Raw genomic sequence first — 20,974 nt, forward strand, 5'->3', positions numbered from 1 at the left:
TTGAGAGTTGAATTATGAATCTCAAGATCACTTAATTTACGTCCTTAACAGTTGAGTCTTGAGGGCAAAAGTTAAATTCTTTATTAAGTGGTCTGATTATTATCAGTGCCATAAAGAGTGCAGAATGGCCCAACAGGTAGTTTTTCTTCCTGCTGCCATTTGTAATTGCCACTCTTGGCATCACGTCAAAATCATATCACCACTTTTCATGTGAAAAAAAAAATCTGATGCATCAAAATTTACTTTTTATCCTGCTTAGAGTAGAATTTGTATTTGATTGACGATTATTGCAAGATCAATTTTGTTTGTACATGCAAAATATTATTGTACCACAAAATCTCCTATTACAGATTCTCAACTGTGACTACAGTTTTTCTACTGGAATAGGGATGGAGATTTAGCATTACAAGTTGCAAGATATGATGGAGTGCTATGTTCTTGACAGGGTTGGTTAAAGTGGTGTAATCAAAGCTTCATTTTCAGCATTTGACAAGATAAAGGGTGTCTAAGACCTGTATAACACGAAGCTAACAGACATTATATTTGAAGTCTCTCTTGTCAATGTCGGGAGAGACAGCCTAAGACCTTCACCTCTACTCTCAGCTGGTGGCATATATAGGTATTAGGACATGGGAAAACAGAAGAATATTAAAAACTAGAAAAAGATAGCAATTTCACTGTTCCCCAGGAACAGGAAAAGGAAAAAAAATGGAGAAATCTGTTACTTATTCTGGTACGAGTGAGAGCGATAGTTTCTTTTTTATTTTTCTTTTAGAGTAAAAAAATTTTAACTCGCAAGTATAAATATTGGGATAATAACTTTTGGAGTTCAGTGAGGATCAGTCCACTCAGGGTGGTTAATCTACTCACCCAAACACACATACACTTCTCTTTTCTGTTAGAGACACTTTTGCTGTTTTTCTTGCTCCTCCCAAGTTTCTTTTTCTCATCCTGGGCTGCAATACTTCTTCCTTTCTTTCTCCTGCTCACTCCACCATCTGTCAAACTTCTTTCTCCTTCAGCTCTGGTCCCTGCTGAAATCTTTCTTTTTGCACCCTTTTTCATCACGTCATGATCAAGATGAATGTGACCGTGTAGAGTTGATGTTAAAGTAAAGCACCCTTTCTGTCAGAAAGGATAAAGAGTTGATGGAAATGGCAAACAAGCAGTGTAGTATTTATGCACCAAATACTACTAGTAGCATAAATACGGGCATTGACAGTTATCCATCAGGGGCTTCCCCGTTTCTTTGTTCATCATCATTAGCATTATCATCGCCATTATCTTCCTCTCCTCCTCCTTCAGGTTCAATGGGCATGATTTTTGAAGACATGAGCTGTTTGTCCATCAGTCCAAACTATCTTTCTTCTTCACGAGATAGCTTACATGAAGGAAGACCTTGTTGGGGTTTTTCTTTTATGCCAAAATGCCTCCTGGAGGAATCCCAAAATAGTGATGTGGGAGAAGGTAAAGGTTCATCCGACTGCAGTGACGGATTTGGAGAAACTGGTAATCAACCCATTGATCTTAATGCTGATTTAAGTGAAGAAAAACAAAGCAATAATCTTCAGGCCGTTGGTAGCAGAGATAGTGGCCAATCAAAGCTCTGTGCTAGGGGGCATTGGAGGCCTGCCGAAGACACAAAGCTTAGGGAACTAGTAGCCCTTTATGGCCCTCAAAACTGGAATCTCATTGCAGAGAAGTTGGAGGGAAGGTCAGGTAACAGCTAGAACCTTAGCTAGTTCTCCTTCATCAAGAGCTCTATCGTGTCTTGGGAACCTTCTTATGTTTAACTTTGCTTGTGCATGTTCCTTTTTAAGGTAAAAGTTGCAGATTGAGATGGTTTAACCAGCTGGATCCCAGGATAAATAGGAGAGCTTTTACTGAAGAAGAAGAAGAGAGACTAATGGCAGCACACAGGCTATATGGGAATAAGTGGGCCATGATTGCTAGACTTTTCCCAGGTAGAACAGATAATGCAGTCAAGAACCATTGGCATGTTGTGATGGCTAGAAAGTATAGAGAGCAATCCAGTGCTTACAGGAGGAGAAAGATGGGCCAATTTGTCTGCGGGAGAGTAGAAGATCACGACCGTAGCTTTGTCAGCAGGAGGGATGCAAGTGCACACATCAAAACAGAATCAACAGGACCTCCTCCTCCTAATTACACTCTGATTAATAACTCCAACGGGACACTACTTGGTAACCTAACAGCTTGTTCGTCAGGAGGAAATCTTAATGGCGGTGTAGGTGCTGGTGGCATTGGGATTGCTTGTGGATCAAATATTTCACCCCACATGGCATCTGGTGGGGAAGCAGTACTAAGCAATATCGTACCCTCTCGTCACACTGGATTTTGTTCATCACAACAAACATCCTGTGACATCTTTCCTGGTGTGTCCCTTAACACAGAGAGCACGTTTCCTCGTATATTTGCCTTACCTCGTTGCTTCAAATTGTTCCTTTTTCATATTTGTGGTCTCTAATATTGCACTGGACTTTGGCCATTGATTGTGGATTCTTGTTCTGGTTAGTTGTTGTTTTGGCTCAGTAAATATGAAGGAATATTTTTCCTACTCAAACCTTAGGACAAGAGTAACTGATTAATTATTTGATTGCTTAGTTAGTAATACTACAGATTTTATCTCTCTCCTGTTTTCATGAAATGGAGCCAAGGCAAACCTTGCTCTTTCCTTCTCATTTTTTGTCCATTCATGGTAAGAACTAAAAACCAAGAAGTTTGAACTCAGTGAGTTTTTTTTTTAAACTAATCATCTTTTCTGAAATTTCCAAGATTCAAGTAATTATTGTAGCTGTAGCACTTAGTAGTTACTAGTAGCTAGTAGGACATAAGTAGCGATTGAACCCACAGCCTTGTTTTTTTCTGCAGGAAACTGCAGCAATGGGATGATGAGCATTTTCAAGCAAGGCAGGCCTTGGGATAGGCCAAGAGATGAATCCAACGTCTCATATCTGTGTCATCATCCCGTGCAGCAGCAGATTCACCATCCTCTTTTAATGACTGCAATGCAACAGTCACAACACTGCCAGTACCACCACCCTCCTAGCACCAGCACCAGCAGCCTCTCATCAGTAGATTATTACCATAACACTAGCACAGGAGGAGGAGGAGGAGGATCAATATCAATACCACCACAAGTTTCATCACTACTCACTACTACCACTGACCCTGCATCATCACCACTCACAGAAGACAGAATAACCAGCCAATACGAGACCCTTTCCCCACCATTTATAGACTTTCTCGGGGTTGGAGCCACATGAAGTTAAAAAGCCAATGAAAGCTCAAAATGGTTTACTCAATCCCTAGAGAAGAGGAGAAGAGGATCTTTCGCATTGGTCATTACTGCTACTACTAGACCAACCCTGGCGGGTTTTCATTACTAATTTACTACTACAACTGAAGAGGCATTTTGTTGAGTCAAAGTAGAAACAGTGCAAGTTCTTTCTGTTTCGTAGCTTTGAAATATCAAATATCAAAGCCCCCCCTATCTTTCAGAGTCCTCACCCACTCTATTGATCCATTCCACCAATAACCACCACCCCCCCTTTCCCCCCCCCCCCTCCCCCACCACACAAAAAAAAAAACCCCGCATCCTTTTCTATTGTAGCCTGTTTTGTAGTCTCTATTCTTCACATGATGAAATGAAACCTGTTTGATATTTTTGTGATACTACAAAATAAGATGCTCTCACTACTGTTTCTACATTTTCTTTCTTGCTTTATTTTTTTTCTTTTTAATTTGGCACATTCGTAACTTCCTCGAGTGAAAGGGAATTAAATATCACCAAAAAAAAAAAAGAAAAGAAAAGAGCTGGGATGCCAAGTAGTAGTAAGTAACAGCTGACAATTAATGTGTCCTTTGACAAGTAATATAGTCAGGAGGCAAGGCCTGCTTGGTTGGTTACTTGATTAGTAGCTAATTATCAGTTTGCCCAGCGACAAGGGGTATGAAGTCACCCTATTCTTGTTTATCATGAACCTGCGAAACGGAAAAACCTTTTTAATGAACATCATATGTTATCCTACTGATCAAGTTCTGTTGCACTAGTAAGTAAAATGTTTTGTTTTGTTACCAAAAGAGACGAGGAAGCAAAGGGGCTGTAGGATAGTGTGGGAGCAAAAATCATGGGAGACGGTGATGAGACTTGAGGGAAAAAGACAAAGTAAAACACTGGGGAAATCTGAATACATCCTTTTCTCATGGACCTGCAAAAATCAGGCACAAATTCTGGGCCTGAACACAAAAACCTGCTTCGAATGCAGTCATTATGGTAACTGTTTAACATCCTTGCCTCAGCAAGAATCTTCTGAGAGTAGTCATGCTGCCCACATGGGCATGGTTCTATGGAGCTGCCCAACAGTCAAATACTAATCTTATGTTAGTATACGACATCCACCGCATCCGACCCCCCCCCCCCCACCCCTTTAAAAAAAAAAAAAATTCCCCGAAATCCACCACACCTTATTCAAAAAAAACCCCATGAACCGTAAAAAGCATGCTTAAAATTGAAAAAAAAAGAAAAGAAAAGAGCAAAATAGGGAGTATCATTTTTAGTCCATCACTGGATCTTTAGACGCTGGAAGAAGCAAATGATTTAATGCAGCCATCATTACTCATCTGTAACTCTGCATTCATCATAGTCAACAGTCGGTTTCAACTTGCATTAGCCCTCTCTATGCTAATTAAGGAAACCAAACAGCGTATCTATAGGCATAATAATAATAATGCACCTGGCTGATTCATCAAGATTGTCACAGCAGAAAAGAAAACAACAAAGAGAAATGAAGATGTATTCTTCCTTTCTTTATTTTTTGTGTAGGGAAAGGGAGGGGGGGGTGGGGGGGGAGGGGTGTTGGTTTTGTTCAGATTTGATGGAAATGAACAAATCTCTCTGCTCTCATCCTAATGTCACAAGTGATGCACGCTCTGGGAAGCCAACCACGCAGATGCTGGATGCCTTTTTCCAACTGACGTCAATGTACCTGTAACCCCACTTGAGATCCTCGGTGTCATTTTTTTTTATGTCAACCCAATGCCATCTGTAATATTGCCAAGTATCCTGTTATTATTTATACTTGTGTTGAATTATTAGAAGATTAAAGTGTAAATAATAATAGGACACTTGACGCAATATTATAGGTGGCATAGAAAAACATGTCACCGAGAATCACAAGTGCTGTAACTCATATTCAGAAGATTATTTGAAATAATTTAATAAAAAAAATACTAATATATCATTTTTTTATAATATAATATAATGTATATGATATAAAAAAATAGTTTAAAAATAGAAAGGTGATTGAAAGATCGTGTTTGTGGTATAATTAGATTTTTTTTTTTTTGCAAATAAAAAGCTATCCAAGCACAGGTAAAATTAATACAAATGCCTGTATCAGAAACATAATTTTCAATTAATTTTTTTTTAATTTCACATGTATTACATCTTAAAAAGTGCTGTGATAATTATTTCAAATAACTCCAAAAACACAAATGGTTGATATTCGTAAAGAGCACTACCGGACGGTACTGGGCTTCGATACTTTAATCTTGAACTTATTAGGCAGTCATTCCAATTCTTTACTGTGTGATAAATGAAAATGGTTAACAAGTAGGCAGTCATTCCACTTCTTATACTATTTTAATCATCTCTACTTCTTCTACTAGCGCGTAAAGATAAAGTGAATCTTACCCCCCAAAAAAAAAAGGGGGATAAAGTGAATGAGTTACAAGTAGCTTAACTAGCACGCAATATATACTTTTTTGTATATAAAAATCAACATTAGACAAAGACAAAACTTTTTGAATAGGTAAGTAAAACAGTAAATTTTTGTAAGCAGTAAAAACCTTCGACATGATCAAAATGTTGGCAAATATTTGGCCTTAAAGATGTAAGTTATGAATTTGGAAGACAAGGGCAATGACAATATATATATATATATATATATATGTATATGTGTGTATGCATGCAACCGCTAACTATGAGGAAGCCAGCCAGCCAGCCACCTCCCTCTCCCTCTCCCTCTCCCATCTGTAGCTGTAGCCTGTCTGAAGACTGCAGTTGTTATAACGTTTGGAAATTTGTGTTGTGTGTGCGTTTTCGAATCAGACTTTTGTCTGCCGTTTGGTTGAAGCCAATTCAGTCCTGAGCGATAGCAATCTAATGTGGGCCTCTATATGCTTCATTTCCCACGGGGATCTGCTTCCCAGTTTTGGGCTTCTCAAGTTGAAGAACTTGAAGGAGGGTTAGGGTCTTCTTAATTAGACAGCAATTAATGACTGTTTCCTGAATTTCAATAATGGAGCAGTACTATGAATTGAGGGATGAAAGAGTTGTGAGTTTTCCACCCAAAAAAAATTAAATTAAATATTTTCTTCACACATTTTCTAATTGCTTTTTTATATTTATATGCAGTACATCATATCGCTGCTGCAGCAGTAAATTTCTTTTTTCTTTCTCTAAAAAAAGTGGGCTTTTAATTCACAGATTATGTAGCATTGTATATATTCTGTACGACAAATTAAATCGCGTTGAATCTAGAATTCGAGTTTCATAATTTTAGTCGCAAACTCAATATTGCGTGTATTTGTTCGAATTTGGGCCTTAGGCCGCATGCAGAAACACACGACAGTTTTTGAAATGGCAGAGCAGGGTTGGATAATAGTCCAATGGTTCCATGCACTTATGGTGTAGTCAGTCCAAACTCTTAAGCTTAAAGACAAAAACCTCTCTCTTTCATTTTTTCTTGTTGCAGTGCAGAAGAGAAGGAATTTAAATGGATCTTCAATCCACTAATCATTGCATTTTCACCCGGGCACTGGTAATACACATTCTTGGCACTGGTACGTAATACACATTGACAGCTTTATAGCTTACCTAAACGGGTTAGAGTGGAAATACCAACAGATACAAGGGTGGGGAAAAAAAAGAATAAAGGAAGAAGATCAGCAGAAACACTTGCCCATGAACGCCAAAAACTCTTCAAAATCAAGGACTCCATCGCCATTGTCATCAAAAGCACAGATCATCCTTCTACAGTCCTCCAGTTCTGATCCTTCCTTAAGGCACAGCCCACATAACACTCTCTGTACCTCAGCTGCATCTATAAATCCATCTTTATTCTCATCAAACACTTGAAAAACTTGCTTAATCTCCTCTAAACTAGGCTCCTCATCAAGCATTATATCGGAAAACTCACTTACTTTCCAGTTCTCTACATCATCATCATTACCTTCTTGATCACATGCTATTCCAAGTCTAGTCAGCACTGTCTTGATCTCCTCCATGCAAATTTCTCCAGCTGCACTTGGTTTAGCAGTTGGGTAAGTTTCAACAACTTTCATGTTGCTAATAACCCCTGTCCTCGTGCTCGTCCTCCATTTTCCCAAACAAGACTTAACAAGATTTTCTAGGGAAAAATGAAGACATGGAAAGATAAAAGTGCAAAACCTGACCCCCCACTGGAGAACTTTGAAGAGAGAAAGGAACCGTAACGAGGCAGAAGCCATGACTTCGATTCTTGAAAACATGAAGTGAAGGTGTTTTCTGAGATGGATAGGAAATTAATTTCTTGCTTTGGATGATGAATTATGCATGGCAAACTGGCAATGCACGCTATATATAAGAAAATTTTATAGTACTCTGTACTGGTGAATTCTTACTTGTTAAAATACTAGGAATTTACCAGTATTCTATCGTGAAGAATCGCGTCCTTCTGTTACTTACTCTTTTAGTAAGTGGATTACAAATTCCTGGAAATGTTCACGGGAACGGCCAAGAAGTTCATGACCTTTTGTCATCACTCCTCATCCATTCTTTCTTGGAAATTAGTCAGCCAAAAAGAAATTCTTTGAGGCTCGAAAGCTAGTGTAAACGCCAAGAAGAATAGGCTGAAGTAGTGAACCTCACGACGATGGTCGAAAGTGCTGGAGAAATTTATGGAAGTTCCACTGCAATTTGCTTTTCATACTAAATAGACTAACAAACAATTGCTTTCGCTTTTGACGTACGTATTTCTGATAATGAATCGTAGCCCTTTTTTAAGCTAGAAAAATATAGCAGTAGTTCCATTCCGTCAGACGTTGTCTTCTCGGTCGACCCGTCAAGTCATCTTGAGTCAACCTTTTTGTCTCCGTGTTGAAACATGGCCCGTCCTTCTTCCTGCTTAAGTGCATTTGTCACTTTTGCCCCTCTTGTTTTGTTAGGAAGGAGGGTGCTTCCTGACCCGAGAGAGCAATACACTAACGTAAAGCTTTTCTTGGTTTAACCAAACTTTTTCTTAAAAAAGAAAAAAGAAAAAAGAGCTTGCTTTTATTTTCTTCATTCGATTCAAGAATACCTTAACTTCTAAGGTGGATAAAAAAGGGTAGAAAACTTGAGAGTGGAATTAGGTGCTTTATGATACTGAAACTATTATACTTATCTGTTAAGTGTAATTTAGTTTTCCTTTTTTCCCAAGCGATAATTACCTCTTATAAAGAGTATTAAGGGACGGTTTGGAATTGCGGTAATTTATTGAAAAGTACTTCCCTAATAGAACTTTTAATAAAAGTACTTATTAACTGTTTAAGTACTTTTAAATATATTGTTAGAAAACATAGTTCAATAAGTACTTATTGTATTGGATAATGTGTAATTTGAAAATTTTTAAAAGTGTTTATCTCTTTATTTGGTTCATGATATAGGATAAAATGATTAGATTTGATATTTTATTTTTTAAAATCACGAAAGATACTCTAAAAGTACCAAATTTAAGGTTTTGTTAAAAGTGCTTTTAACACCAAAAACTCTACTCCTAATTTTATGAAATGATATTCATCAAATTCTTTAAAAGTACTTTTAACACCTAAAAATATTTTTTTTTTATCAAAAGTATCGCAACCTCAAACAGGGCCTAAACGAGGTACAAAGTATGAGCAGCTGCTCTACAGTCATCCTTGGCTAAGTGTAAATAGTTGTTTAAATAAATATGAATAATAATTATTAGTTTTAGCAAGAAGCACGATCCGTTTGAATTGTGTGTTTTTTAGGCACATGTCTCAAACTTTATTGTAATTTAGTGTACTTGTAACTTGTTTTAGGTTAAATGTCAGTGTTTATCCAAAATAAGTAAAAGCACCCTATCTATTTAGAAAAACCCTTCCCCCCCCCCCCACTGGACCGGTACCCTATTTAATTTTTTTGGGGTGCTTTTTTAAAACTTGTGGAGTGTTTTGAAGTATTACTATGGATGTTTTAACAAACTTTGTCTTTCCAAAACAAACCCAAAAAATCCTTGCCAAACACATCCTATAACCTAGGAATTAATTTTAAAAAATTAAATGATTAACTTTTTATACATTGATAGTGTAGTGGTTTTCTTACACTTGTAATTATGGATATATGTCACATGTGTATAATTAAATTTTAAATTTAAATTCATATTATGTGACATGATTTAAATCTATTAGCGTGCAAAAAAATGTACATTGACAATGTATAAAAAACTTATTCAAAATTAATGATCAATTTAATTCAAAAAGTTAAGTTTGAAATGTGTTTTAGCATGAAGACGGTGACTTGTATTTGTAGAGACTTTAAGGGCCTTGGGAGATTAAAAGATGCTAGCGTCAGGAAACTGTCGACAATGTTTGGATTCTCTTTAGTAGAAGATCCAACGGGCGCTCATGAAGCTCGCTTGGATTGGGCTTTAGACACGAAACGGGAATGTCTGTCTATGGCCTATGGTCTAGATCAACCTAAGTCAAATGAAATGTTGGATATCCACCTTATCAATATCTCAAATCCATGAGAGTGTGCATTTTGTGTCTAACCTAAATGGGCACGCCAATCGAACTGAACCATTATGGGATGGTCCTTGTTGGCACCCACAAATGGGCCACCAGAAACATCGAGAGCAAGTATCTGTTATGCGGTATCATCAACCCCCTTTCATCCTTTTCTGTTCCCATTGTGAGGTGAAAGTTAGGCCAATCTGGAATCGCTGATCACAAGCGAGTAAGTGGACGTCACTTCTTTTCTGAAATCGACAAATTTAATATCTAAGCTAACCTCGCAGGAGAACCCCAAAGACGCTAACTTTTGAAGCCTCCTATAAAACTTAAATCCTAAACCCACCGACCCCAACAGATCGATATGGGACGCAGGACGGGAAAACAGGGAGGTTGCTACTGAGCCTGCTAATGGAACCCACTCTACTCTGACAGTTTTCTTTCTATTAAAATCGGCAAATTTAATATCTAAACTAATCCCACAGGAGAACCCCAAAAGGCATTAACTTTTGGAGCCTCCTATGAAACTTAAATCCTAAACCCACCGATCCCAACAAATCGATGTGGGACGCAGGACGGAGAAATAGGGAGGTTGCTACTAAGCCCGCTAATGGAACCCACCCTAGTTGGACAGTTTTCTTTCCATTAAAATCGGCAAACTTAACATCTAAGCTAATTACACAGGAGAACCCCAAAAGACGCTAACTTTTGAAGCCTCCTATGGAACTTAAATTCTAAACCCACAGACCCCAACAGATCGATGTGGGATACGGGACAGGGAAACAGGGAGGTTGCTACTAAGCCCGCTAATGGAACCCACCCTACTCTGATTTTTAACCCTCGCTAATGGACATCACTTCTCTTGATCATCTTTCCAAAGGGGACTTTAGTGAATCGGTTTGTCTGGCGGGTGCCCTGTAGGACACTCGTTAATATATATATATATATATATATATATATATATATATATATATATATATATATATATATATATATATATTCAGGTGTTATATTTTTAAAAATATAAAATTAATTAGAAAAAGTAAATAAATATAAGAGAGTATAAGTAAAATTAAATAGGAAAAGTATATAAATGCAAAAGAGAATAATAATTATTAGTATGTGTATATATATAGTAGATTAGATGAATATTAAGTGTGTAGAAAAACTTTTTTCTCACTTATCATCTAGAAGATTTAAGTTATTTTTACACGTAAATAGTTTTAGATAACAATTAGAGAATCACATTACCGGTGGAAAAAAAAAAGAATGTCAAATGCAATTCGTGTTCAGTTCTCCAACTGCTTCACGGAATTAACTAAAATTTGCAGCCGGAATTTGATTGATTGGCCAGGTAACTTATCGACTTCAGAGCCGGCAAATGTGTTAGTTGATTTCAAATATTAGTACTTACAAATGCGAGAGACATTCTACGTAGATTGACAACATTATTGACATCTAGTGTTTCTTCTTGATAGGAAAGGAACAAACATGAAAAGGAAAGAAAGAAACAGCCCATTGGATAATAAAAGTCTCCGCAGCATCACATGCCTGGGGACCCGTAACAACTCAGATCTCCCACAGAATTTGTGGCCTTGTATTGTTGATAACTGCGCTCAGATCTCCCACTGTCTCACCCTTGGCTGATGAGTCTGAAACACATGTTCACTACATCTTTAGTATATCCAAGAAAATTTAGTCACATATATTTCTCTGTGGCTGTGTCAGATTTTGTTTTTTTCTAGCTAGATTTCTATTGGTTTGATTATTCAAGTGCTTTGCTGTTTGCTCCTGGAGATTCCATACGGGAAGAAGTTAAAAAGGGAGGGGAAGAAGGCAATAAAAGAAACAAGAAAAGAAACAAGAAAAGAAAACCTTTATCCTCACTATTTCCAACTTTTGGGATCAGCAATTATAGAGGTTAGACTGTTTCGGAATTGACAGAGAAGGGTCATTAGCCTTCTGCAACTCATCTTAAGTTTTATCTCCACAGGTGAGGGACCAGCTAAAAGAGCCACAGCTGCTTTTCTCCCGAATGCCCCCACTCTCTGGTATCGTTCCTGCTAAAATCCACGAAATTTGGGAGTTCGAATCTTCTAACCAGAGTTCATGCCTTCATGGTCAGTGACATCTAAATTCGCACTCATAATGGTGATAACTAATTTCGAAATGACCTTGAGGTTCGATTTCAGCGCAGACACATTGGCATGCCTCCGCAACTATGAACACAATGTGATCAAGATGCAGAATAACGTAACATCCCTTTAAAAATAATAATAAAAATAAAAGTTTAACAGCCCTTCTGCATAAAGAAAGAGTGAAGCTTTTAACTGTGATCTTTGTACAAGATGTTTTAGTCTGATTTGAAAACCAACAGAAGACTGATATGGCTGTTGGCTTGAACTCAGCATTGATGAAGATCCAAGGATTTTGCTGATTTTAGGGTCGATCTTTGTCCCGATGGTTTGCTACATCAGGAATTTTTCTTATTTCCTGCTGCTTTATTGTTTTGTATGTACCGATACACAATTTACACTCACTTGCAAGTGACAGGCATAAACATCATAGAAGGAACTCTTTGTACCGTTACAAGAAAGGTTGACTAAAAAGTGGGAAGCTGAAACTTTTGCTGATAGCTCCTCTGCAAGAGTTCTATCTGCTCTTCCTCTTGACTTTAACAACATCTTCAACCGATTCCTGCACTACAGTCAGATGACCGAATATATTGCAACATTTTCTGCACTTATAGAAGTGGGTAAGATTCTCTCCAGCAGTTGCTATAAGTTAAGGTGTAAAACTTAAGTTTCATCCTCCCTGCCATCATCGAAAAACTTCAGTGAAGTTTTAATCTTATTATGTGCTCTCACGGAAGCTCTGTGACCGGGAAAAGGCTGCTGGATTGGCTTGCAGAACCAGTGAAGTATCGGCCACACGATTCTTTGGATCACCCTTTGAAGGAAAGGCCTTGAACAGACTTCCTCGGTTGATTGATTCGCTCTTCTCATTCTTAATTCCTAGCGTTGACCATATAGAGCTCTTTGCAGCTTCGTTTGGATCATCAATCCTCAATGTCTTAGGAATCAAAATGGAGCCCTCTGCATTTTTCCTGTCAAAAGTCTCTTCTTCTTTGAGTAGATTTGTAGGACTAAGAACGTTCCCATTCCTCGTATGTTTTCCTAATGTAGGGGATGTAGGAGTAGCACTCAGGGCAGAATGATCTGGAGACGAAGGCGCCGGAGATAGCCATGGCAAATTCCATGGGGTCGGTGCAGCACAACCCCAGAAAGGTGGTGCTGGATAAAATGATATAGGGAAACCAGGAGAACTAAGTGCAGGTGGAGGTAGTGGACTTCTCCATTGAGCGGAATTCCAAGGATACGGCCAAGGAGGGCCAGAAAAGGGTGGTACGGCTTGAATATATCCCTGACAATTATTTGAAACTGATTCAACACTGCCCCCTTTTTCCGTTGAATTTGAGATCGTGCTAGAAGATCCAGTTGAACGATCTTTTGCAATTTCTCTCACTCCACAAGGGATAGAGAATCTTTGTTCAGGTACATGAAATCCGTTTGGAAGATGGTTACGGGGTCTCTCCGCAAGGTTCAACACAGTTGCCATGGATTCGCAAAGCGGTCTTTCTGAACCAAATGTGAGGACAGTGCCATTTGCCTTCAGTGCTGGGAGGTGAAGCCCATTTGCACCATCACCTCGAGCTGCTTGGAGAGCATCTGAAACCATTATATGACGGTAACTGGAGGGGCAGGTGTTCTTATTCTTGCGGCGACCAGAACCAACAGGTACATTTCTCATCGTTCCACCAGCAGTCCAGTATCTCTGACAGTTTTTGCAGAAATGTCTAGGCTGGTTGACATTGTAATTGTTGTAATAACAGAACTTGGTATCCATGCTATTACATCTTGGACACGGAAGTATTTTATCAGGCTTCTTCAGTGTCTTTTCTTGGGAGGAATTGTTGTCACCTAGCTCCTCATTCGTATTTTTGGGTGACAAAGTTTCATTCTCAGCAGAGGAGGTCTTATGGTCATCACTTATCCCAGATATTGATGCTCGCTCGGTCAACTCTTCAGCAGTTGGATTGGATAAATCATCTTCTTGTTTATTCTCAGCAAGTTCTTCTCCTAAGGTATTCTGCTAAGTTCATGAAAGCCTATGTGAGAAATAAATTCAGCCATGTAGCGTTGTGCAATGACAATGAGTATGCTGTACAGGTATTGTTCCTTTCTCCAAGATCATCCTTGTAGATAAGGGGATTTGACCACTTTTATTGACCGGGAGACAATATTTAATCAGCAATGTAATTTGATATATCCAAACATAAGAGAGACAAGGTGATGCTAGAAATGAAAGATCCTGGAACACTACCTTCCACAAGAATGGCTTCAGTTAAGCGAACTGAAGAGACACCATTCTTGGTATATGGAAATAAGAAATATCTTAGTGGTTACTCAAATATGCACAACTTCAGGTGAAGCATATTCAACTCAAGCCACCAGATTGAAGAAGTGGATATTGGTGTATTTGTTTCGAAAAATGAATATATATATCCCCTGCCTCCCATTCAAATGCAAAACAGGGGGAGGATTCACACATGAGAAAAATTTACAGAAAGAATACGTGAAGAAATGTGGAATTATTCCATGTAACACTTGATCTCAAATCACTCTTGAAGCTATTGAATTTACATGTTTGCAACTAAATCATGCAGCAAAAGGTAGCAGGGGATAAAGTAAAGTTCGGATTGCATGAGCGGTAACAGAACCTAAGTAAGAAAAGAATTTGGCTGATGTACCAGTACGGTTAAAACTTGGATTTCAAGTGAACAAACTGGAAGTTCAAAATCAGTTTGATATATGCTGTTCGAGTTTTGATTAAGCAATACAAAATTCTAGGCCTGAAAGCAAAGCAAAAACAGGTCAAAACTTTGGAGTTTGAAAGAACGTTTACAAAGCTTAACGAATTAAAACTTTTTTAGACGTGCTAAACCGATTCAACAGCCTTGAAGCTGCATGAAAAGTGAAAGCAAAAAAGCAACTGCTTTCAAGGTTTAAACATTTTGCTCTTTAAAAATTGATGATTGCAACATCATAAAAAAAAAGGTTTTTTCAGAACAAGGTTTTACATGGATTACTATAAGAAAGATTAACGTTTACTACGACAATGATTCAATATAAACCCTTTTAGCACCTCAAAACCATCTCCATTCCAAACCCAAAACCAGCGAAATGTTGAAAACCTTAACAACACGATGTACAAGGGAAAAAAAAAAACCAACAGCAGTTGACGAAAAATTAAGAGAGTTTGATGACCCCATGATTGGCTACAGAATCGTGACAATGGATATTTATCAAATTCATGGAAAAGTAATATCGAAGTCCAATCGTTAATTCAATGACTGGATATTGAGTTGACCCCATGATCAACTAAACAGAGAGCTCACGACTACAAGGCAGCTGAAACTTTTCAGACAAACCAAAATAGACCCATTATTCATTTTCAACATATCTGAAACGGGTTTTTCTCAAAATCCCACGTAAAACGAGGTTTCAACTTCTTCATGAAAGCCAATATGAGAAATAACTTCACGTGTGTTTACCTTCTTATCTTCAGAAGCAGCTGTATTTGAAGAACTTTGACGATCATCAGGATGATCAGCGTGAACAGAGCTCGAAACGGAGGTGTTCTGTGGCAATGATATCGTCTTCCCGAACAGCTTAATCTCCGGGTCTTTCAGTTCCGACATTCTAGCAGGTAAATTTTCCTTTTCCTCTGTTTTCTCCCCTGTTCCTTTAACAGAACAGAAGTGCCTTTTCGGCTTTTTCTTTCTTGTCCTCTCTTTCCTGTGCTTTTCTATGTTATGAAGGGTGGTTGAAGGGAAGAGTTCAAGAACTTTGATCTAAGTTGAAGGCCAAGGTTTATATTTTTCCTTTGATTTTTGATCATGCGTTTCGTCGTTTAGCCTACAATTTGGGTTTTTCTTGATTTTGGCTCAACACTCTATAAGAATTAAGATGGGCAGAGCGAAGGACAGAGAGAACTAAAAAAGTTTGAATTGCCACGTCAGCAAGAGAAATGAATTTGAGCCACAAGTTCTTTGTGGCCTTGGGAGATCTTTCCATGGTTTGGGACTTTTACAGGGAGAAAGGGGTGGGTCCTGGCACCCATGAGGAGGGTGGGTCTGTGGTGGGCTCCTGGCGGGGACAGGGGCGAGGGACTGGGCGTGGTTTCTGATTCCCCCGAAACAGTTGTGCTGAAAAGAAAGCAGCTTGTATTTTTTTTTTTCCTTCCTCTTTTCTCCATGTCAGCATAACCATTCCCAATTATTACTACTTTCACTTTCCCTGTCATTTGATTATCCTAAAAAGGTTGCCTAAATTCAGTAAATTGAAGAGGAGGCAGACGTGACATGTTTTCTCCTCTAGACTTTAAGGCATTTTTAATCCTATCTTCTTTGTTTCGACTCAACGGAGAGTTTCAGACATAAATTGGTTTTGAACGCACCAAATTCTTGCAAAGCATGATTAATTTTAGGAATCAAACTGTCACGGACGGACCTGGATAGAATCTGAGCTATACTTTTTTTTTTCAGTAATTTATTTTGGGGAGGATCGGTAGTTCTACTCAGCGCTTTAAATGCATATATTTTCAGAGGCGACCCAAAAGAGGTTCTTTCGAACCATAGGCAAGAGACTGGTGTAAGGAATTAGATTCTTGGCATATCTTTAGAATTTTGATAATCTACAGGTTTCTTTTCTTTTGGCTTTCATTTCTATTCATCTATCTGGCTACTACTAGATACTATGAACCATATCCGTACGCTCCTCCAAAGAAATCTCAAGACACCGTGTGTGGCTGAGAAATGGAGTTGAATTGTACATTCGGTGGGTTTTCTACTCCTAGACTTTACACATCACTTTGTGGCATTTTCATTGTTTCGACGCTTTTCCTTCGATACTTCGTGTGAACTCTTATTCACGACATGCCAATGTGTAAATTTACACTTAATTATATTGATCTAATATCACTTTCACGAACATAACCGCAAAGAAAGAATGGTCTCTTTTTTTTTTTTTTTTTTTAAGATAGGTAAGAAATTTATTAATTATCGGTAAAGATACAAACGATAAGGAATATACTTAAAGAAATACAATCACAATAAACCAGTCAATTAATGACTACTAATAAAAGCTGACACACTATAAATCAGATCGTTGGTGCCACATAATTAGTTGTCGATGCGAAGTGTTTAGTTAATTTAAATTAATATCAGACATTACATGATAATTTAAATTAATTGGACACTTGATATAATTTTAAGAGTAACGCTAAATTACCACTGAAAAGTAGCATCGAGAGTCTTAATTGGACACAAAAGGACATCTCAAAAACTAAGGATGGTGTCTCATTTTCCAAAACTTCATGACTTTTTCCATAACTTTCATCCCTAAGATAAGATAGTAAAATCCACTAGCCAAAATGTGAATTATAGACGTTCAGAACCAGAAGAATTAAACTACCAAAAACACGAGCTAATGAAAGTTCATGAATGCTTCTGATGGGTACCACATATCTTTTTACACAAGTTGGTGGCAAAATGGTAAATGTGCTCCCTCCTGAAATCCCATGGCTGAAGCCGATTGGGCGACTGAGGCTGTGGATTGGGCGACCAAGTGGACTTGCAGCATTTAAAATTTTAAATACGTCAAAGTCTGACAAATACGAAGCACGTGGCTGCGGGTCCACGTGGATGCAATCCAGCTATCGACTTCTAACAATTCTGTGCCTCTGCGGGGACTACCTGCCACCTCAGCAACACACATTCGAGGTGGTTTGGAACCCACATCCGAAAAGGGTAAAGCGAAAAGCACAATCTCACTGACCAACAGGCTATGCATCTGTGCCGTTCAAAACCCAGCCCAGTTGATGCCCGCCACGTGTCCCCGCTGACGTACGCATAAGCATCTCCTCCCTCAGTGTATCCCCGGGGGCGTTGGGGGGCCGTGGAAAGAATCTTCTTCTAGTGGCTGCCGTTTGCTGATCCAAGGAGAATATGTTGCTTCCCTTCTGACACGTGTCCATGGTTTTTGTGGGCAGATAAGACCGGGTCCACCGTATCTTTTTCTCTTATCTTAAAAGCCCTTGTGATCTTTGTTTTTAATCTCTCCAAACAACCTTTTTTTTTTTTTTTTTTGCTCCTTTCCTGATTTTCCCTGTTGTTTTCTTTCTTTCCCAGTTTTTTTTTCAATTAATAGTTTGCCAATTAATAACTGAAGTGCAAAATCATGTGTCTTTTTATTATTAATTTCTAGTCTTGGTGCTGTAATTTATAAAAAGAAAAAAAAAAGAATAATTGAACCCCAAAGGATGAATGGTTCAAAGTTCTAAGAGAGAAAGATAGATAATTGAATAATTTGACGTTTGGGGGTGAATTTCAACAAGTACCAAAATAAAATGGCCATGAGGACTAATGCGAGGTAGCATAGTCAAATAGACAAGTTTCTTCAGCAATTAAATCTGCAACAACTTGGTCTTGAAGGAGACTCACAGAGCATTATCAAGGTGATTGAGAGTTTTGAACCAACTAATTCTCGCTCTAGTGTTCTTGTTAAATATGGCATCTTTCATTGCATAATTTCTTAGTTTGGGAAGTTTTTTTGGACCTCTAGAAATGACAATATGGTTGCTCATCTTTTAGCTAGCCACATTTGGATTGTTATTTTTAGAAGTTTTGTAGAAAAATTTACTGTAACAATTTGATGTCTAGAAAAATATACTAGACATATGCTCCTCAACTAGCTTTTCATCTGATTGCCCACAAGCGGAAAATGTACTACTCCCTCCGTCCCACTTTGATAGTCATGTTTTTTTTTTTACACAGTTTAAGAAAAAGTAGTTAATTTTGTTGGAAAAGTAAATTTAGATTGCTATTTTTCTAAAATACCCTCACATTAAATATGGTACAACTTTATGGAAACTTAAATTGATGGTAAAAAAAGAATCAACTCTCATTAAATGGGGTAGGTTTATAATAACAACTACTTACATTGAATAGGGGTATTTTAGGAAAATTAAAATACAACTATATTCTTCAATTGGAAAGTGAACTATAATTTGAGAGAGATGAGAAAGGAATACGGGACTATCAAAGTGGAACGGAGGGAGTATAATATTCTGCACAGGGGAAATAACTAATTATGTTCGCGTAAAACAATTCTTCTAGCTAAAATTTTTAGACATGCCAGACGAATATTGCGATGTGTTGGGTAAAGATCGCTGTCTACAATTTACCCATAGAATAATATTTCTTCATGGCAGATAAAATAATCAAAAATTTGACTGGCTATTCCTTCTCTTTTCTCTTATATTCTAGGTCCAGACTGTTTTTGGCTTCGATTCTCTCCAGGCTCGTGGTCCAATTTCATTTATCTTCCTTTTGTTGCTAATGTACTAAATATGATTATTAGACTTCTTGAAATCCAGAGACTCAAATTAATTAATAATTTAGAAAAATATTAATCAATCGCGCTCTACTTTTCTACGATGGCACGCTTTCGTTATCTTCTTTTTTATTATATAATCTAATAGGTGAACACCATACAAGAAAAATGATGGTGAGATTAACATCTGCTTAATTTGATAGTTTTGGTATGCATGCACGAAACCAGTGACGGAGCCAGAAAATTTTTTTGGGGGGGCCAAAATTTTTTCCCAATAAAATTATCTTAATAGATTATGTTCAAAATAATTTTCTTCTATTTAAATATATGACATCTAAAAATATCAAATATTAAATTTAATTATAAAGGTACGCCTATTCATAAATATGCGGTACAGTCATAACAAAAATTAACAAAAAAGATAACCTTTCATTAAATATCTTATAACATCACAAACCATCCAATTTGCACATTATGAGAAGATGCTCTCCAATATGTCACTATGCAATATATATATAACCATGTAATATAAATGTAACTATTTTCAATTGAAAAAAGATAAAAGTTATGTTAACATACTTTGAAATTTCAACATCTTTTCTTAGAAGTAAATTGAGTTCTACGCTCTTTCATAGAACTAAATTCATCTATGATTGAATCACTGCTAAATTTTTTAGCAACTTTCTTTTCTATATACACAGTTAGACAATCATTCAAGAAATTATCTTCCATCTTATTTTGGAGCTTTGTTTTGATTATTTTCATAATTGAAAATGCCCACTCTGTAATTGCAGTTGATACAGGAAGAGTAAGAACAAATCTAATCAATCTATCAACAAGAGAATATATCACTGATTTTCTTGTCTTCACCAAGTCTTGACATAACTCATGAATACCAGATAATTCTTGCAATTCATGATGATTTAGAATGTCGAGTTCAAAATGTTGAAGTTCTATTTTTAGACGTACTAGTTCTTGCTCCATAAAATCATTCGGATAGAACTTCTTTGCAAGTTTACAAATATCATCAATCTTGAACATTATAAATCCATTTCTAGGATCCAAAACAGTGCTCAAAACAAGCAATTCCACGGTGTGATCATTAAACCTGCTATGTAACTCTTGCAATTGATAATCAATTGTTGCAAGCAATATATCCATTCGATAATAATACTCCACACTAATCTCATCATGATGACTTCGAGATCTACCACGTCTTACAATATATTGAGCATTCATGCATGGGATATCAATTTGATGTTGCTCAAAAAATAATTTAACTTTCACCAAGAAATCATCCCATCCCGAATCTCGAAAATTCTTCAGTAGCTTTGTTGTGCTTGAGACAAGATACATTGCATTCAAAATATCTTGAGATTTACGTTGCAATGCTATACAAAAAAGATGAGTAATTTCCACAATGTCTTTCATAAGATGCAAAGTGAAAACAAACTTAAAAGATAACAACTGATTCAAAACAAAATTTGCATCTCCACGTTGAGAGTATGAACCTCCATCTACTGCAATGTTACTTAAAACCACACAAGTAGCATTGAACATTTTCAATAAACTAGAAATAGAATCCAAATGAGAACCCTAACGAGTATCTCCAACTCGTTTTAAAGTGCCAATTTGATTAAGCCCCCTTCCAGTTTCAAGTTCACCATTAACAATCTTAGTAGCAACTTCAATTGCTTGTGCCTCATTTAATTCATTATTACGTTTGC

The 20,974-nt window shown here is 37.3% G+C and overlaps 4 protein-coding genes and 1 long non-coding RNA gene across 5 annotated transcripts; 2 read left to right on the forward strand and 3 right to left on the reverse strand.

Moving 5' to 3' along the window:
• The first annotated feature begins 848 nt into the window (after window positions 1–848).
• Window positions 849–3,570, forward strand: LOC113716244 (uncharacterized). The gene is made up of 3 exons (XM_027240537.2): window positions 849–1,719; window positions 1,821–2,393; window positions 2,890–3,570. Exons 1-3 carry the CDS (start codon window positions 1,149–1,151, stop codon window positions 3,282–3,284), a joined length of 1,539 nt encoding a protein of 512 aa, XP_027096338.2. The 5' UTR covers window positions 849–1,148; the 3' UTR covers window positions 3,285–3,570.
• Window positions 3,571–6,966: 3,396 nt separating this feature from the next.
• On the reverse strand, window positions 6,967–7,365 carry LOC140016599 (probable calcium-binding protein CML46). Its single transcript, XM_072070165.1, has one exon. The coding sequence runs from the start codon at window positions 7,363–7,365 to the stop codon at window positions 6,967–6,969; it is 399 nt and encodes a 132-aa protein (XP_071926266.1).
• Window positions 7,366–11,368: 4,003 nt separating this feature from the next.
• On the forward strand, window positions 11,369–13,815 carry LOC140016983 (uncharacterized). Its single transcript, XR_011823268.1, has 3 exons — window positions 11,369–11,712; window positions 11,786–13,589; window positions 13,685–13,815. It is a non-coding gene; the product is annotated as an uncharacterized lncRNA (long non-coding RNA).
• LOC140016981 (cyclic dof factor 1-like) lies at window positions 12,329–16,031 on the reverse strand. The gene is made up of 2 exons (XM_072071310.1): window positions 15,407–16,031; window positions 12,329–13,941 (listed from the first exon to the last, which is right to left on the reverse strand). The coding sequence occupies exons 1-2, from the start codon at window positions 15,551–15,553 to the stop codon at window positions 12,646–12,648; spliced, it is 1,443 nt and encodes a 480-aa protein (XP_071927411.1). The 5' UTR covers window positions 15,554–16,031; the 3' UTR covers window positions 12,329–12,645.
• Window positions 16,032–19,835: 3,804 nt separating this feature from the next.
• On the reverse strand, window positions 19,836–20,807 carry LOC113716245 (uncharacterized). The gene has a single exon (XM_027240539.2). It carries the CDS (start codon window positions 20,805–20,807, stop codon window positions 19,836–19,838), a length of 972 nt encoding a protein of 323 aa, XP_027096340.2.
• Window positions 20,808–20,974: the final 167 nt, after the last annotated feature.

This window comes from Coffea arabica, chromosome 11c (assembly GCF_036785885.1).
Source record: "Coffea arabica cultivar ET-39 chromosome 11c, Coffea Arabica ET-39 HiFi, whole genome shotgun sequence".
Taxonomy (NCBI): Eukaryota; Viridiplantae; Streptophyta; class Magnoliopsida; order Gentianales; family Rubiaceae; genus Coffea; species Coffea arabica.

Excerpts from the sequence above, each read along its gene's own strand:
- LOC113716244 (XM_027240537.2), top strand. The coding sequence starts at position 1,149 with ATGGAAATGGCAAACAAGCAGTGTAGTATTTATGCACCAAATACTACT. Across the intron at positions 1,720-1,820 it reads GAAGTTGGAGGGAAGGTCAG|GTAAAAGTTGCAGATTGAGA; the intron begins GTAACAGCTAGA and ends TTCCTTTTTAAG. Across the intron at positions 2,394-2,889 it reads ATCCTGTGACATCTTTCCTG|GAAACTGCAGCAATGGGATG; the intron begins GTGTGTCCCTTA and ends TTTTTTCTGCAG.
- LOC140016599 (XM_072070165.1), bottom strand. The coding sequence starts at position 7,365 with ATGAAAGTTGTTGAAACTTACCCAACTGCTAAACCAAGTGCAGCTGGA.
- LOC140016981 (XM_072071310.1), bottom strand. The coding sequence starts at position 15,553 with ATGTCGGAACTGAAAGACCCGGAGATTAAGCTGTTCGGGAAGACGATA. Across the intron at positions 13,942-15,406 it reads CTGCTTCTGAAGATAAGAAG|AATACCTTAGGAGAAGAACT; the intron begins GTAAACACACGT and ends TGAACTTAGCAG.
- LOC113716245 (XM_027240539.2), bottom strand. The coding sequence starts at position 20,807 with ATGTTCAATGCTACTTGTGTGGTTTTAAGTAACATTGCAGTAGATGGA.